The following is a 19,833-nucleotide window of genomic DNA, read 5'->3' on the forward strand; positions in this document are numbered from 1 at the left end:
CTTACATAAATGGTGGTGAAACATGGCTATAGATTGATAGATTTTCTACAACCTCTTGGTTACTTTCTATCATATTATGTGACTAAATCAATCTAAAATAAAAAACATAAAAACCATAACAGTCATTCTTTTTGCAGTGGAAAGATACGGCTTCCGTCTTCCGCGTCATCACGTCGTAGACTCACGATGACGCCATTACGCCACGCCTTTGTACTCGTTAATCTGCTTGTAAATATGAGCATATCTCATAAACTAAAGATATGTGCATAGTTCAAATAACTTATGGAGTGTTAATATATATTTTGCTCATGTTTTTACATTTACAAATCTTTTGGATCAATATGTTTTTATTTAGTACCATTTTATGAAGAAAATAAAAAGTCAGATTTCTGTTGTCTATTTTTTATTTATTTATGAAACAATTTCAACACTTGTATCAATTATTATGGTTTATGAACTCACGTAACCTTTTAGCTTAGGTTGTACAGATTTTACGGGAAGATACTCCAACAAATGACATCAAAATAAGCAACAATAGCAATGTAGGCCCTGGCGGACCGTTTCTATTGCAGAGTTCAAAGGGTTAATGAAAATTTGCAAAATTACAATTCAGAATTTGGAGAAGAGAGTTGTTCTCTTCTGTCCTTATGGTGAAATCCAAAAGGCACATTTGAGATCACCAAGTTGGTGCATTATACATATAACTCATTCAACTGTTGCTATAATTGATAAATTGACTGAGAAATGGAGGAAAATTCAACCCCAGGAAGTCACTATTTACTTTATTTGAAGACCTCAGTTCAGTCCTTAAATTAGTGAACTGTCGAGCTGCAACGATGAATCGATTAGTTGTCAAGTATTAAATTAATCGCCAACTATTTTGATAATCGGTTTGAGTCATTTTTAAAGACAAAAAAAGTCAAAATTCTCTGATTCCAGCTTCTTGAATGTGGATATTTTATGGTTTCTTTCCTCCTCTAAGACAGTAAACTGAATATCTTTGAGTTGTGGACAAAACAAGACATTTGAGGACGTCATCTTGGCCTTTTTCACCATTTTCTTACATTTTAACTCGACACACAGTGCTGAGCAGCATCTCAAATTAATCTTCTTTTCTTTTTTTTTAAACTTGACCTCACTGTATAAAATGACCTGTGGTGACCTCTAGGATAATCACAGCCTCATGAAACTTTACAGCCACAAACTAGAGACCTAGAGCATTCGGAGGATGGATGGATCAAACTAGAGACCTAGAGCATTCAGAGGATGGATGGATCAGACTAGAGACCTAGAGCATTCAGAGGATGGATGGATCAGACTAGAGACCTAGAGCATTCAGAGGATGGATGGATCAGACTAGAGACCTAGAGCATTCAGAGGATGGATGGATCAAACTATAGACCTAGAGCATTCAGAGGATGGATGGCTTTCCTAGCTAGATTGACAATAAGGGGGTTTCTGAGCAGTTTACACAACAGAAGTGTTCGCCATCCAATCGCCGAAAAATGCAATTCTTGCAGAAATCTCCAAAATGTCAAAAAGTTTTTTAAACCAAATCACGGCATGACTTTTTCTATGGTGTTCCTCAAGGTCTTGGTGTCTTAATGTGGTATTTTGGAGGGATTATTGATAATTTTTATAAATTCTCCAGTGGTAAATTTTTTTTAAATTTAGCACCAAATCTGTGTAACAAATGATATCAACCCAAAAATTGCTGCAACAACTTATGAGTCATAATAGAGCATGAAGATAAACATCATATACTTCTATCATAATGTTCTAAACACTTATACACTTTCACAATTTATCTTCAGGTTCCCAGCTTTCAGATGATGTTCACCACTTCTATGTGACATCTACTGTTGACCTGCTATCTCCCTCTAAAGACCGCCTGGACCCCCCTAAAAAAAACACAAAAACCGCTCTATTGTGGGTCTCAGAGGGTTAATACAAAATCCAGTTAAGGAATAGCAAGTGAGAGTTTTTTTTATCAGAGCTTTGAACTCAAAGGAGACAAAATCATGACGCTCTAGTGTGTTCTGAAGGTTATCCCATAAGGAGCAAAATAGGAGAAAGCTACAACTCGAGCTCCTCCTGAGCCAAACCCTGAGCAGCCTGTGCAGAGTGCTGCTGTGGCACAGCGGTGTGTGTGTTAAGACACTCATCTCCCGTGAAAGGCATGCAGAGGTCACTTAAGATCAAGAAAAGAACTTCCTGCTCTGGAGAAGTGCCAGGATGTTGGAGGGCAGTCAATGAAGGCTTGTTTTCGCTGAGTGCTGTACCCACAGGGAAAGTCCTGTGCCTTTTATTAAACCTTAAGACACAGAGTCAGAATGAATCTCTGCTGCTTTACTCACTCTTTTCCCCATGCTGTGTTCATTGGGATGTTTGGTGCACATTTTAGCCAACAAATGCAACACAAATGCGGTTTGCTCTTTTGTCCCGGTCAGCAGCTAATCAGTAAAAGCCACATTAGAAACAGACTCTCTCGTCTATCCCCCCTTGATCATCCTACTAATCTTTCTAGAGAGACGGCAGATTAGCATTTTCCTCCCCCCAACGGCCATATGCCGAGTCATTTAACTGATGTCTGTGATGAATGTGTGAGCATCCTTTGCTCATTTGCAACTTCAATGTATTGACAGGGGCCCATTTAGACCCATGTGCACTCCAGATGAGGCCATGTGTGTTCCCGGAAGAGATCTGTGAAGAAGGAAAAAGGATATGAGAGCGTGGAAACGAATCGAGGAAACGAGGTGAGTCATCTCTGAGTGACACAGCAAGCAATCAGGCAATCAATACTCCCATTCAGTCATAGCCTGCTGCACTGACTCAGCAGCTACTCCAAGCAGGAGGACAAAGGAGGATGAAATACACATTACGTCTCTCCTGAAACTAAAATAAGTATGTTATTATATTAAGAGACACATTGTGTCCTCTCTGTGACCACAGACAGAACCTCCTGGTTATCTAGCACTCTCAGAAATAAACGCTTCCCACCCACCAGAAGCCCTGAACAGGAAGCACTGGTTGGCAAATGGACAGGGCCGTTTCCGTAGCGACAAGGGGAGCGTAAAAGCCCTCCTCCTCGCAGTGTCTGCTCCGGCTCACATTGTGCCTCCTTTAACCGGCTGAGACTGGAGGAGGGGGGACTGATGGAGGGGACGGACAGGGACCTTTTTTTTAATCTGTCCCAGAGGAAGGCAGAGAGAGCAAAGGAAGGTGGGGGGTGTCGTTTTATAATTCATCTCCAAAGACGGTGAAAGCCTTTATTGATGTTATTGATGTTGATGTTCACAATCCTCTCAGGACAGTGACAGCTTAATGGAGTTTCAGCTTCAATCTACAACGGTCAGCAGCATCGTATGTAGCAGTAAAACCTGGTGAGCAATAGGTACATGACTGTGCTTTTATTCTGTTTGAATACATACAAAAGTTCAGCTTCGTCCTTAAATCCCATCTTTCTTCATTAGTCTTTATTTTGGAGTTAAGCATGAACAGGACATGGTCTCTTCAAAGACATATCGCTGTTGAAGACCCAGCTATCCCGACCGACTTCACTCTCTTTCTGAGGCTGTAGCAGGTTCAGCTTTAGAGCTAGAGTAAGGTGTCATATCAAGATATATAAGATGATATAAGATGGGCTAGTTTTGGTGAGGAAAAACTGGCACGCCCATTTTCAAAGGGGTCCCTTGACCTCTGACCTCAAGTATTGTGAATGAAAATGGGTTCTATGGGTACCCACGAGTCTCCCCTTTACAGACATGCCCACTTTATGATCATCACATGCAGTTTTTTTCATGCAGTATAAATGTGTTATTGTCTCCTATTCTAAAATGGTGTGTTTGAATATTTCTGCATACTGGGGTCCCTAAACAGTCTTGAATTACGTAAATTGTGTATCACTGTAAAGCTGAGACTCTTGTGGATCCAATGAGCCCAACTGTATTCATGTGTGACCATTTTTTTTTACCTCCCTGTATAAAATGACCTGTGGTGACCTCTAGGATAATCACAGCCTCATGAAACTTTACAGCCACAAACTAGAAACCTGGAGCATTCAGAGGATGGATGGCTTTCCTAGCTAGATTGACAATAAGGGGGTGTCTGAGCAGTTTACACAACAGAAGCGCTCGCCATGCAATCGCTGAAAATCGAGGACCAAATGTCAAAAGTTTTTGATCCCAAATCACAGCATGGTTTTTTCTATGATGTTCCTCAAGGTCTTGGTGTCTTAATGTGGTATTTTGGAGGGATTATTGGTAATTTTTATCAATTCTAGAGTGGTAAAAAATGGTTAAATTTAGCACCAAATCTGTGTAACAAATGGTATCAACCCAAAAAAATTGCTGCAACAACTTATGAGACCTAATAGAGCATGGGGATGACCATCATATACTTCTATCATAATGTTCTAAACACTTATACACTGTCAAATTTATCTTCAGCTTCCCAGCTTTCAGATGATGTACACCACGTCTATTTGACATCTACTGTTGACCTGCTATCTCCCCCTAAAGACCCCCTGTACCCCCCTAAAAAAGACAGAAACAGGTCTATTGTGGATCTCAGAGGGTTAATACATGTTAATGGGGGTTAAAGTAAAGTGTTATAAAGCCTTTATATATCCTGCTCTTTGTTAGCATCATCTAAACACTCAGATATGTTGGTTCTTCTGCCACTAGAGGGTGATGCAAACACTGTGAATCAGAGGCCTTCCTCTGCTAACACTACACTTTTGACCTACTTTCACTGTGGACTAATTCAATGACACCTCAGCCAGAGCTAATGAGTCTCCTCGAGTCTGATGCTTTAGAGAATGAAGTAAATCAGTTTTTTGTCAAGGTGATAGGAGGATATTTCATGCTATGAGTTTATATTATTATTGTTAATTATTATTGTAGTTCAGATTAGAGCTGCCAATCTCACATTGCAATCTAAACTGGTATATGCAAAAACATCTCCTTTCACTTCCCTTTTAAAGATTTGTATTTCATGTGATCTTCCTTTTTACAGTCACTCTCAGCATGTCTGTTGTCTGGTTAAAGCTCATCTCCATCCTCTGTCTCTCCGGCACCGCCCTGAGTCGCCCAGGTAAGACCGATCATTACATGTGTATTTCATAAAGCTTTATCAAGTCTGGGATTACATGCTACTTTTTTGTCTTGTACCCTTTAATTGCTTTTAAATAGTAGTAAAAGTAGTGAAAGTTTTTTTATTCTAAATAATCACACAGCCTCTCCTCAGTGATGTAAAAGTACATCAGTACATGTTATTTTGACCCAAAACACAATGTTTTTCCCTAAAACTAAGTGTTTTTTGTTGCCTAAACCTAAAGTAGCCTCAGTTTTACAACATTTTAGAACGAGTTGCTTTTACGTTTCACTTTTACAACGTAGTAGGCGTAGTAGGCCCCTACTGACCCACATCTATGGTGCTTATAGCGACTGATAATGCCTATTTAATGGCCTGATAACAGTCGAATCGGGTGCAAAGGTGCTATACAAATAAAGTTTATTATTATTATTATTATTATTATTAATATTATCTTCTTCGTGATGAAATATCAAGATATCACAATACATAATTAAGTCGTCTAAATTGATCATAACAAGCACATACTAACTCAAATTTAATTTTCATCATCATTTGAAGATATCATTTCACTTGTAACTGTTGTTGTTCATTTTGCACTAAAGTTCTGAATTAAATGAGGAAAATACCCTGCAGAGGAGTAAAAATAGGCTTTACCATGTGGTTATTTCATATGGAATATTATATAGTTAATATAAGATATGAAATATCGGGATAGAAGATTTTGGCCTTATCGCCCAGCCCTACCTCAGAGAAAAGTTGTTGTTTAAAGGTCCCATATTATGCTCATTTTCAGGTTCATACTCAAATGTAATGTTTCTACTAGAACATGTTTTCATGCTGTATTGTTAAAAAAACAACTTGATTTTCCTCATACTGTCTGCCTGAATATACCTGTGTTCACCCTCTGTCTGAAACGCTCCGTTTTAGCACATTTCAACGGAATTGCGTTGCTAGGCAACAGCTTGGGTCCATGTTTACTTCCTGTCAGTTGATGTCATTCACACACATACACACTGCAACAGGAAATAAACTGGGACACATTTAGAATGTTTACGTTTACAACGTGTGTAATGATCTATATATTGTACATTTGTGACATCACAAATGTACAGAAATCCTGACGGCTTGTTTCAAATGCACAGTTTCTGAATACGGGCTGTGTGTGTTTCTTCATGGATTGAGCTTTTCGATACGTTCACAGTATTTATATAGCACCTAGACCTGCTTTATGATAAAAAAGAAAGACATGAAAATCTCACTTTTTACAATATGGGACCTTTAAGAGTCTGCCTTTACAACGTGTCTAAGCAGTCTAAATACGGCGTCACCTTCTTCTCGAACCACATCAAACACCTCGATGTAGGTCACGTGCTGCTGTTTAGTAGATGCATTTGTTGGTGTGGGTGAAAACACATTTCCTACTGCAGAGTTAGAGTTCAAGTGAGCGTTTGTGTGACAGGATCTCAGCATGTCTGCTGTCTGGTTAAAGCTCATCTCCATCCTCTGTCTCTCCGGGACCGCCCTGAGCGGCCCAGGTAAGACTGATCAGTACACGTACTGTAGGAATTTAAACACGTGTGTTGTAAGGCAGGATGAATTCATAAAGCTTTATCAAATGTACAGTGAGATGAAACAGAATAATTGAGCAGGCCTTTGTGTGTCTCTTTATAGTGAGCAGTGGAGTGGTATGGAAAGATCTTGGAGGATCCATCACTATCCAGTGCAGACCTCCTGGACCAGGCCAAGAGTACCTGTCTCTGAGGAAGGGTTTAAGTGAGGAGCTGGAAGTTTTCTACAGAGACGGCGCCTCAATAAAAAACAACGTTGTCGACGAATTCGGCGACAGACTTCAGTCTCATGGAGTATTCCCCAACATGGACATCCTCATCAAGAACTTGACCTCTGACGACACGGGACCGTACTGGTGCCTGTACAAGAAGTTTGACCCGCTGACCGCTGTATCCGTAAACATGAAAGGCAACGGGTCCGTGCTCCTGGTGGTGAGAGGTGAGCCTCATCAATTTATGTACTTCACAATTCAACGTCACCATCATTCCACCAGACAACAATTCAGTTTTAGGGCTAGAGTGAAGCTACAGATATGATATGAAACTACAAAACCCAAGGAACCCATGTCTTGCTCGTTTGTCGGGAAGGAGGTTAAATAACACTCCAAAGTTGGGCTAAATTTTAGCGAGGAAAAACTGGCATGGCCATTTTCAAAGGGGTCTCTTGACCTCTGACCTCAAGATATGTGAATGAAAATGGGTTCTATGGGTACCCACGAGTCTCCCCTTTACAGACATGCCCACTTTATGATAATCACATGCAGTATATATGTGTTATTTTCTCCTATTCTAAAATGATGTGTTTGAATAATTCTGCATACTGGGGTCCATAAACAGTCTTGAATTCCATAAATTGGGTATCACTGTAAAGCTGAGACTCTTGTGGATCCAATGAGCCCAACTGTATTCATGTGTGATGATGTTAGTCCCCATAGGAGACATTTCATTGCAGTGAGACCATTTTTTTTACCTCCCTGTATAAAATGACCTGTGGTGACCTCTAGGATAATCACAGCCTCATGAAACTTTACAGCCACAAACTAGAGACCTAGAGCATTCAGAGGATGGATGGCTTTCCTAGCTAGATTGACAATAAGGGGGTTTCTGAGCAGTTTACACAACAGAAGTGCTCGCCATCTATCGCTGAAAAAATGCAATTCTTACATAAATCTCCAAATGTCAAAAAGTTGTTGAAACCAAATCACAGCATGGCTTTTTCTATGGTGTTCCTCAAGGTCTTGGTGTCTTAATGTGGTATTTTGGAGGGATTATTGATCATTTTTTTTATCAATTCTCAAGTGGTAAACAAATGGTTAAATTTAGCACCAAATCTGTGTAACAAATGGTATCAACCCAAACATTGCTGCAACAACTTACGAGACATAATAGAGCATGAGGATGGACATAATATACTTCTATCATCATGTTATAAACCCTTATACACTGTCAAATTTATCTTCAGGTTCCCAGCTTTCAGATGATGTTCACCACTTCTATGTGACATCTACTGTTGACCTGCTATCTCCCCATAAACACCCCCTGTACCCCCTTAAAAAAATATTGTGGGTCTCAGGGGGATAAAGTGGGACGCCACCTTAATCAAGAATTCCAACTTGCTCACACTTGCTTGCTAACCTCGACCAGAGAGAGAGAGAGAGAGAGAGAGAGAGAGAGAGAGAGAGAGGCATAAACACATAAACTGTACACTTTTGTTTTAATATAATCTTGAGTGGAGTATTTTGTAGCGTTACCAAAACAATATTGTGTCAGGAAATGTGGAAGAAGTATCCCATTAATGGTGAGGAAAAATTAGTAAACACAGTGTCTATTAATTAACAGATAAACTGCAGCAGTGTGACAACCAATCTGGGGACCAACTGATCCTGGTGTCTCTTGTGATCTGTTCTGCTGTGCTGTTTGGCATCACCATCGTCTTCCTCATATGGATCGTCCGCAAGGTACCCGTGTGTTTCACTGTGTGTTTCTTCATTTGATTGGATATGACTCACAAACTCTGATGGAAACTCAGGGGTTGTTTCCATGTTCCTGTTATTCTCAACAGCACTCGTCTGACAAACACATAGTAAAATTATTATAATGGGGAATTTGTTATTGTCAGTTTGAAAGCTGAGGTTTATCGTCAGAGTCACTTTCACACGTTTCATTTACCCTGTGAGGTGTTGATTCAACTGGATGGTTGCAGTGTGGTGCTGTTGTTATTGTATTGTGAGTTATACTGACAATTGTTTCTATTATTTCGTCCACCACATTTATTTCAAAAGGGTAGGCTAACAGAATAACTCTCTGTGTAATCCAATGGACATACTGTATATTAGAGCTGTCAAAGTGCGTTAACGCGACCGTCTTTCAGAGGTCATAGCAGGTTGAGTATTAAAGCTAGAGTGAAGATACTGGTATCATATGAAACTAGAAAAACTAACGAAACTAATGGTACCATGTCATACTAAACAAACAAACTTCCGCTAAATTTTGGCGAGGAAAAACTGTCATAGCGATATTCAAAGGGGTCCCTTGACCTCTGACCTCAAGATATGTGGGCTGCAGTTTGCCATGTTATGATTTGAGCATATTATTTAAAGCTAAATGCAGTACCTGTGAGGGTTTCTGGACAATATCTGTCATTGTTTTGTGTTGTTAATCGATTTCCAGTAATAAATATATACATTTATTTGCATAAAGCAGCATATTAACCCACTCCCATGTCGATAAGAGTGTTAAATACTTGACAAATATCCCTTTAAAGTTCATTTTGAACAGATAAAAATGTGCTATTAACTATGCACAATCATGCGATTAATTGCGATTAAAATATTTTAATCGATGACAGCCCTAATATATACACACACACTTAATTTAAATGATTATATATGATGATATAAATGAAAAAAATGCACAATATATATATAAATAATTATACTGTATACTAATAGTGGTTGATTAATCTGTGTCAGTTTACTTTCAAATGCATTTGACATTATCATTATGACCACAATGTTTTGACTGTATCACTTTAAAAGGTCGCTTTCTATATAAGTTATCATGTTGCAAAGATAAACTCAGTAGAGAGAGAGGTTGCACTGAGTAATAATCCTCCTCCTGATAGTGTAATAGCACCACTCTACATCTAACATGTTGACAACACTATCTCTCGTTGCCAGACCAAGACGTACACCACAAAGAAACCGAGACGCGTCCCCAACAACGAGGTTTATGAGGACATGCGTGGAACAATCAGACGCTGAAGATGTCTGCAAGCGAGCGACCTGAAACTCCACCGTCGTCTCTCGGTGCACCACCGAGGCACAACGTGATGCATGTCAAGCAAAGCTGCAACTCGGCACGTTCTCCAACATCTCTTCAGGCCTTGTGTATGTGTGTTTGTGTGGCTCAGACAATAAGGACCATGAAATGGTACAAAGTTACAACATGCACTGCCAGTGAACGGTTTGGTACAATGTTTGAAAAGACTGCACACGACTCGGTTTGAAAGTAGAGAAGCACAAAATGTCGCAGTTTGTTTTGTCTGTCAGTGGCTCGATTGAACGCTGACATGTATGTTTATTAATGTTTATATATGTCTTCTTTCATTTCAGAAATGTCTTGTAGTTTTCTATAAAATGATGATTTATTGTAAAACAAAAAAAGGTTAACTTGAATGCCATATCAGATGTATGTATTGTATACAAATAACCCTCCTGTTGACCCGTTTTCAAACTTCATTATATCATAAATATGGATGTCTTTCACCTAATTGCCCCAAAATGACATGGATGGTTCCCTTATATGGTCTTTGCAAAAAACAACAATGACCACTACTTTTGCTGCATTATGGGTATTTTATTCAAAATTATAGCACCTGTGGTGTAATGTGTCACACTGTCATTAAACATTTTTTTTATATTATAATATTTGTAATATTCTGACTGAACTTTGACATAAACCAGTCTGTGATAATCCATCAACATTATTCCTCCAATTTTGAGTATAGTCCAAATAATTCATAATTTCTGCATTTTTTCCTAAAAAAATTAGGTTTAATTTCATATAAATTAGGTTTATTTACCATGAATTCCCCAAAAAGTGTAAAACTTGTGGTAATGAGTTGGAATGAAGTTGGCCAAAAAGGTGTAATACAGAATTGGGTGATAATTTATAATGTATGCTTTAAAAACAGTCAAACCAGACCAAAGACAAAAGTTGCAACGGGAAGACAACAGGAGGGATAAAACAATAAACATGGGATTAGTTGCCGTGTCTGAAATAATATACTTTTTGATTTCCTTTAGGAGATGGTGAAATATCGTAATTGGTAATTATCTTTAATTCAAGTTCAAATAAATGAAAAAGGGTGGCAGCTCCATGTTGTTTCTTCGGGCTGCCACCAGACGCTCGCTGGCGAGCTCCCCTCCAGGTTTCCCTTCCCTGGTTTCCCTTTTCCGGGCGAGGTTTCACAAGTCTGTTGGAACCGATTCATAATTGTTTGTCAATACTGTTTATATTGTTCCTATTTTTAATATTTTATATTGTTCCTATTTTTTATATTTCCTTCTATTTAAATTGTTCATATTTTATATGTCTGTCTACTTTTGTTTTGCTTTTTGCACTGTGTTGTATCTGATTTTTGTTTTTAACGCTGCTCTTGTTTCTGCACTATATATCCCCTTTGCTGCTGTACACTGCAAATTTGCAAATAAAGGAATATCTTATCTCTTATAAAGGTCTGTGAATCGCTCTTCTTCTTCCCCTGGGACCACTTTGCCTTGGGAGGCCCTATCAGGAGCTAAATCCCCCCGATAACACACAAACCTCTCCTCCACCACGTTAAGGTGGCGATTCATTGGAGGGGTGATAACTAATGTTCTCATTTTACAGCTAAACCGTGCACTACAAGATGATTCTGAAAACATTTGAGGAGACAAATAGGCATTAACGTAAAATAATATTGATTCATATTTGATCAGCGCTGCCTAGTTTGACCGTTTGGTCGGAGTTCGCGAGTGATTAACGGCCGGCTTTCAGAGACGGCAGCTGGACAGCGGACCTCAGATCAGCTCTGACTGCTTGTTTTCCTCCGGTCTGTTAAATCTTGCAGATGCCGTTAGGTGCACCAGAGGACACATGATTTTTTTCAGGTTATCTGTTCATGTACTACTGTCAGGATATAGCGACCGTTTTATAAAAACAACTTTTTTTTAATCATATTTGCTCCAATCTCGCCTACTTCAGCTTTAACTCCCACTCAACCTCTCAGACTTATCAATCTCTGAGCTGCTACTTCAGACTTGGTGATTGATGAGCAGCAGAGCAGCACTGAAACAGAGAACAGGTGATGACATGAGTCAGTAACATCCCTGGGTTTTACTGTAAACTGGCACTTACACCGACTTACTGTTAAAGAGATAACGTCACAACAACGAACTCCTACTGTTTCCATGATTATTTCACAGTCTGTGGTTTCAGTTTTCAGACACATCAAATCAGTCCATTTGCCTCTGTGTTTTTTTTTAAAGGCAACTCACACAATTCTTTTATTATAACACAGGAGAATTCAGCGAATTGTTTTTGATATTAAATATTTTAAGTCAAAGTAAATGTTGGACCACAGACGAAGAAACAACCTTTTGTAAAACAGTACAATAATTTATTGTCGAGCCGAGTGCACGTTTTAACTGATGCAAACGCTGCATTTTCAAACAATTCAAAAGGTTATAAGTCAAGACGAGTTGCAGGTCGGAGAGGCAGAGTATGAGTCATCTTTAAAATGTCACACAGGAAAAGAAAATCTCATCTTGTGGCAGCATGCAAGGCATTAAGAAAATGTTTACTTGTGCGGTGCGTTTGTGTGGTCACAAGCTGTGACTCTTATTTTGCCGAGCAGCACCCGAAGCGCTCAAGTGTGAAATGTGTGTTTACGCCTGCTGTGTCTGTGGGGGTGGAAGTGTCAGGGTGCAGTGGTATTGGAGTATGCAGCAGTTGTTGTGTGTGAAAGTCCAGCGAGAAGTGGAAACTACGCTTTGAGGTGAGTGGTAGAACGCAAAACGGAAACTGAGACCCCGTTTTACAAGAAAAACAACATCTGCAGCAAGAAACTGTAGATGCATCTACACCGCAGGGTCCCGGCGTCTGTACTTTTAACCCAGTACATGTTCCACTTTATTCACCCATTTTGTGTCAATGCAGACTAAGTTTTGTACAAAAACTCCTGATGGTGCAACTGCAGCAGTTTCCATACTTGTCATAACTTGCAACAGGAAACACCAAATGATAAGGTACGGCAGAACCTGAGGTACAAAGATACTGTAGGAGATAATAATCTGCCACAGTTTTACAGCCAATAGGTGCACACACAAAACCAGAGGATATGCTATTTTTACTTTGAAGCCACATGTGTGTTTTAAGGCCTCGGTTTAGGTCTGATTATCCACAAACACACGCAGGTGCTGTTGTTGGAGGTTAAGTAATAAAACAGTTCTTGAAATGTGGCTGCACCGCTGTTGTTCAGTAACGGAGGTGCGAGCGGAAACTGTGACATTCACTAGGTGCTTTTAGACGTGTAGGTAGGTATTGTGTGAAAACAGGTGAAAACATCCAAAGTGTGTGTTTATCTGATTAGTGTTTTCCATGCAAGTCATGTAATATTTAACAGTTTGAGAGTTTGTGATTCTCTCTGGCACCCAACGAGGTTTTTCTGGTTAAAACCTGTAACATGAGAGGCCGAGATCAGCTGTAATCTACCACAATATACCACAGTGACAGGATGTGGTTATGGCCTTACAATGGCATAAGTCAGAGGGCCCATCACAAATACAGAGTCAGCCTTTTAAAGAAAAATGTAACATAATCTTTATATTTCTCCACTTCCACTGCTACGCCGACGACATCCAGCTCTACATTTCCACAAAATCCATCACCACCGCTGCACACTCCACTCTGTCCAACCGTCTCACTGAAATTAAATCATGGATGCAAATCAACTTCCTCCATCTCAACTGTGATAAATCATCGGTCCCAAATCACTCACCAGAACCACTCACAACTTCTGCCTCACCATCGACACCTCCACTCTGTCCCCCTTCCCTCACATCCGCAACCTTGGAGTCATTTTCGACAGCCACCTTCTCCTTCGAACACCACGTCAACCACATCACCAGGACGGCCTTTTTCCACATCAAAAACATAGCTCGTCTCCGCCCATCACTCTCCTTCTCTGCTGCCGAAACTCTGATCCACTCCTCCATCACATCCAGAATCGACTCATCATCCAAAGTCTTAAATAAACTCCAGTACATCCAGAACTCTGCTGCCCGCCTGCTCACCCATTCCCGGCCTCGTGATCACATCACCCCTGTCCTCCAGAACCTCCACTGGCTCCCTGTCCCATAACGGATCCAGTTCAATGTCCTTCTCCTCACTCACAAAGCCCTCCACCACCAGGCCCCCTCCTACCCCAGTGACCTGCTCCACCATCACACTTCTTCCTGCCCCCTCCGCTCAGAAGAACCAAGCACCGGACCTGGGGCGACAGAGCATTCGCCATAGCTTCCCCCTCCCTCTGGATCTCACTCCCCAAACACATCAGAGACTGCACCAACCTGTCCACTTTCAAATCACTTATCAAAACTCACCTTTTTAACGTGTGATTAATGTTGTGTGTTTTATATATTATGATGATGTCCTTGTTTATGATCATTTTAGCTCTGTAAAGTGTCTTTGAGTTTCCCATGTGAGCTATGTGGGACAAAGGATGTGATGCCTCCTTTAGTCTTCTCCCTGGGTATATATACTACACCTGCACCCTGGAGATAAAAGAACATATCCAGGCCACGGAGGGTGCAGTAGATCCGCTATGATCTGGTCTGTCATGTAAGTAATACTTCACATTGGTTCCTCTGTTATCTTGCCACCCAGTTTAACAACCCTGTCCAGTTTGTTCTTATTTTGTACGGACAAAACAATGTGAGCATAATTGTGTCCATATTAAAGCCTCTAAGTTTCCTTAAGAACTGTTGTTTCTTGATGTTTTCATTGCGCTGACACCTGCCTTATTTCATCTTGGCATGGATGCCATAAATGTTTTTGGCCCCTCCCTCTGCTACAGAGATCTGACACCGTTTCAGACCATCACCATCATGTGGTGTTATGATGCTGCATCAGGGAAACTGTTGGAGCTGCTTTATAAATTCCAATAATAAGCACTCAGTTCAGTTTAGACATTTTAATTGTTTGGTGTAAATAATAATAGAGAATGAAAACATTAAAACAAAACCATTATTAGCTGTGACTATTACCAGCAGTCTGCAGCGAGTCAACGTCTGAACAGCTCTCCTGTTCAGCATGTTTCAGATTGTTGGTGGTTTCTACTCAGCAGTAATTGGATAACTCAGTAATCCTGCTTTGTGAGATGGGACCCTGGAGTCCTTCAGTCTTACAGCCGCCACTGTTTGATCCATCTGGAGCACAGAGACACTCAGAGCCTCTGAGTCAGCAGTTATCCCGTTCCTGCAGGAGGGCCTGATGAGGTTTCTGGCTGCTGCTGCTGGTGGTGGTGTGCAGAGGGTCATGCTGAGGTTGTGATTCATGGCATCCCACATTTGAAGCATTACAGAACTCAAAGGAGACCGACTAAGGCTGCATATCAAAAACGTATCTTAACCTCTGTCTTTTCCTAACCACTTTCCCTTGATCTCGATGGAAGACGTCATGAAGGAAAGATGTGAGGGAGAATTCAGAAGGAATTAGGAAAAGACAACCACGATGTTAAGAGAATTCGACTGCACTTACACTATGCAACAGTGGATTTTTTTTGTTTTAAGCAACTTTATTAATAACACAGAGACTGAGTACAGTGACAAACTCAATGAAGTACAATTCAATTAAGGATTCCTGTCCAAAACCTTCTATAAGAAGGATGTTTTCAATTTATATAGTGTACAATTAAACAATTAAGCAACGGCAGATGTTATTGACGGCTGGTGGCGCTTTAAATTTTCCTGCCACACGGCATTAGCTCCTTTCCTTTGGTAAAGGATGCTCCATTGTTCCCTATGTTAAAGGAGATAAGAAAGGAAGTATTGAAGCTCCTTTCCTTAACATTCAAAGAATTCAAACAGCTCTTATCACGGCTGCGACTCAGATACTTCTGGGTCATTTTACTCCGTTAGGAACCTACAAAGCAAAAAAGACTATTCTGCCGAATAGTCAAAAAGTTACGTCCTAACGTCTTTTCCTAACCACTTTTCCGTGACCTCGATGGGAAACGTCATGAGGTCAAGGAAAGATGTGAAGGAGAATTCAGAAGGATTTAGGAAAAGACAACCGTGATGTTAAGAGAATCTGACTGCTCTTACACTAGGCTCCGTAATTATGATGCAATGGTGATGGATGTTATTGACGAGGGTCTGCCGTACAACGTTCTGAAGATGGACTACAAAAGGCGCTGCTTCCCCCCCATGCGTTCTTAAATATCTCTTCCAGTGACAGGCTAACTTTGAGTGATCCCATGTGTTAATACCCCACACCAACATCACAATGAATCATTTACGTATCCTTGTTTTCCCTTTTTGTAGGTTCACCCTGCTGCTGTTTTGTTCCTCATTGTTTTGCTTGAGTTATCATTTTTGTGCCTGTATTGTCAAACCAACTGAGTTTGGTTTTGATTATTCTTTGTGTTTTCTGTCAGTGAAGGAGAGTGTGCTTATTGTTGGGAGGCTAGACACTCGTGGTGATGTCCCTACACCTTATGCATGCAAGTAAAAGCACCGGGACATGAATGGAGTATTCTTGCACCATTTGTGCTGTGAGGATTGCCGTGTTGCACCTGAGGTGAGTAAGCGGTAGCACCTCTGGGTGCTCCTCAGTGTAGTCTGTCTCTCCACCAGTGACCTCAGCTCCGTTTCCCCAGTTTTGTTTAGTCCATGTTGGACTGACGGGTTTAGATGTTTTACTGTTTAGCTGTAAAATGAGTTTGTGACCCGGCAGCCATGTTGAGATCTGTTGAGGAAACACCAAGCACCGCCCACCAGCCGGGGCAAACTTTCAAATTTTACAGCTAAACCGTGCACTACAAGATGATTCTGAGAACATTTGAGGAGAGAAATAAGCATTACAGTAACAGAATATTGATTCATATTTGATCAGCGCTGCCTAGTTTGACCGTCTGATCGGAGTTCGAGAGTGATTGACAGCTGCCTCCGTTGAATGAACAGCCAATAGGAACGCTCTCTCTCTCTCTCTCTCTGAAATGACCTGTGATTAAAGCCTAAAAACAGAGCCATGAGGTGGTGCAGAAGGCAAAAGTTTTCTCTCAGGACACTTGAATTACAATATGCTGAAAGGTTAATATGGATTTTTTTGCCCAATAATGCCAAATAATATTCTGCTTACTGCAGGTTTAGTCTTTTCTTCCGCAGCAGCTCCAGTCCCTGTCTATTTGAAATGTCAACCTTTTACAGTGTGAAACACTTGATCGGTCTTTGGTCCAGGCGCCACAACGTGCACAGTCGTCTTGTTTCTGAGAACTGGGATGACTCACTTGACTTTTTTTTTGAGCCGCTTCTCTTGAAAACCTATTTTAAAGCGGGACTCTGTGACTTTCGAAGAAGTCGAGTTCTTTTCGCTGCCTTATCTCGTCGGGTATGAGCAGAAGCTGATGGTGGCTAGTGTCTCTAAAGTAGATTATTCTGTATAGCTGACATTACTTTGCCACTTGTGCTACATTTTAGCATTAAGATTTTCCATAATTGTCTCTTGTAGGTTGCAGCTGTTCAGCATAATTTACATATTCTTGCTTTAAGGTGCAAAATAAGTGTCGATACACACAGAATCATTGATGGTAGTCTTGCTGGGTGCATCTATCTGATAACGCATGCTCATACTATCTGATGTAGTCTCTGTTGTTCTAGGTCAGGTCCACCCACAGCTGTCAGTGTTGATGTTTCTTAAGAATTCAGTATCACTAATGTGACCCGTCAGCAGGTGGTTTTCTTAGTTGATGAAGCTACTGACAAACACGCTCTTCAAGGGTACTTTTGGTGCCTTGATCTTGATAAAAACTCCACTCCGTTAAGCACCTGTATAGTTAGTAGTTCATGTGAATGTTTTAATCCTCTGAGACCCAAAATAAACCAGCTTTTGTCTTTTTTAGGAGGGTACAGGGGGTCTTTAAGGGGAGATAGCAGGTCAACAGTAGATGTCACATAGAAGTGATGTACATCATCTGAAAGCTGAGAACCTGAAGATTAATTTATAAATCAGAAATAAACATGAATTGCCACTCCAGAATTGATAAAAATGATCATTAATCCCTCCAAAATCCCACATTAAGACACCAAGACCTTGAGGAACACCATAGAAAAAGCCATGCTGGGATTTAGTTTCAAAAACTCTTTGACATTTGGAGATTTCTGCAAGAATTGCATTTTTTCAGCGATTGGATGGCGAGCACTTCTGTTGTGTAAACTGCTCAGAACCCCCTTATTGTCAATCTAGCTAGGAAAGCCATCCATCCTCTGAATGCTCTAGGTCTCTAGTCTGATCCATCCATCCTCTGAATGCTCTAGGTCTCTAGTTTGTGGCTGTAAAGTTTCATGAGGCTGTGATTATCCTAGAGGTCACCACAGCTCATTTTATACAATGCTAAAAACAAATAGGTTTCACTATAATGAAATGTCTCCTATGGGGACTAACATCATCACACGTGAATACAGTTGGGCTCATTGGATCCACAAGAGTCTCATCTTTACAGTGATACCCAATTTATGTAATTCCAAGACTGTTTAGGGACCCCAGTATGCAGAAATATTCAAACACATAATTTCAGAATAGGAGAAAATAACACATTTATACTGCATGAAAAAAAACTGCATGTGATTATCATAAAGTGGGCATGTCTGTGAAGGGGAGACTCGTAGAACCTATGCCCACTGAGGACACCCTAAAGAATGAGGGGATGTTAGCTTTCTGATTTATCTTGATTTAGGAGGAGTCACTTTGCTGGAACAAATACTGCTCTGTCAAAGCTGTTGAACACCGACCAGAGATCAGTGTTTAGAGGAGAAGAGGAGGAAGAAGAGGAGACCAGGCAGCAGCCACTAGAGGTCTCTACAGCTCAGAGCAGCAGCTCTGTGTGGCAGGATGTGAATCCAGGTCTTGTAAACATGAAGCAGGTTGCCACAGTTTGACATGTGGAATTTAAAAAAAACAGGTTAAAGGCCGTGGGCATGGCTGAATGTGTGAATAGATGTGGGCTAACCCAACACGTGGCCCCACCCAGCCACACAGTTTATACTGCAAACAAGTATACATACACAACACATAATGTGTGTGGGTGATGGCACAATAAGCTCCTTTATAGACGTATAAAAAGAGGGAGATCTATTTGTGTATATTTAAGGATGATTATTAGGCTTTATAATCTGTTATATGCACGCATGCCCACTCAGATTGCGCAACACACCAGACCTGCTTTAATTCAGGATTACTGAGCTGTCCAATTAATTAATTAGCTTCACATAGTTCTCTTCAAACCACAGACCCACATAGTAAATATGACTTAAAGGGACTGTTTGTAACTTTTTACACGTATAAATCTACCGGGTCGGGATCCCAGGCGCGCTCGCATATGCGCGCTCACGTGTGGCCGGAGCCTCTGCTCCGCTGCCTGCTTGCCTTCACTCACACACCGCACGCGTTCTTGCTGTCTCGATCCACCTCTACAAGTGCATGCACGCTAACTCCACACTGCAGAAGAGTTAGTTTAGCTCTGAGGATATCTAGTGAATGTACAGTGGACGTTTGTGCAGAAATAACTGCTGCAGATCCTCCAGACCCACAAAGGTTTCCCGTGTCTTGTGAAGTGACGGGGCTCCGCAGCGAGAAACGTTATCGTATCCGACCGGGTGCCAGTGTCTCCCTGCGGGCGCAGTCGGGAAACGTTTCGGCTGAGGCAGGAAAAGCCAACACTAGGATCAGCATTGATTCATGGAGAGACCTTGGTCTGGTCAGCTAACATTACTGCCAAGCAGCTGAAATATAGAGTGATATTGTGGTTTTAGCTGACGTGTGTCGCCTCACTGTTTTAAGCGATGCTCGTTCACGTCTATGTAGAGCGAGCACAAGCGCGAGCCCGACGCTGACTTTCGTTGATTTA

General features: G+C 40.9%; 1 protein-coding gene across 2 annotated transcripts; it reads left to right on the top strand.

The window, feature by feature from the left end:
* Positions 1-4,998: 4,998 nt before the first annotated feature.
* Positions 4,999-10,589, top strand: LOC119501306. Of its 2 annotated transcripts, none has more exons than XM_037791604.1 (4): positions 4,999-5,094; positions 6,769-7,104; positions 8,505-8,623; positions 9,845-10,589. In XM_037791604.1, exons 1-4 carry the CDS (start codon positions 5,028-5,030, stop codon positions 9,926-9,928), a joined length of 606 nt encoding a protein of 201 aa, XP_037647532.1. In that variant the 5' UTR covers positions 4,999-5,027; the 3' UTR covers positions 9,929-10,589. The 2 variants fall into 2 exon arrangements, with proteins under 2 accessions (XP_037647532.1, XP_037647531.1); XM_037791603.1 differs by lacking the exon at positions 4,999-5,094 and adding an exon at positions 6,472-6,632.
* Positions 10,590-19,833: the final 9,244 nt, after the last annotated feature.

The sequence above is a fragment of the Sebastes umbrosus genome, chromosome 14 (assembly GCF_015220745.1).
Source record: "Sebastes umbrosus isolate fSebUmb1 chromosome 14, fSebUmb1.pri, whole genome shotgun sequence".
In the NCBI taxonomy this organism is placed as follows: Eukaryota; Metazoa; Chordata; class Actinopteri; order Perciformes; family Sebastidae; genus Sebastes; species Sebastes umbrosus.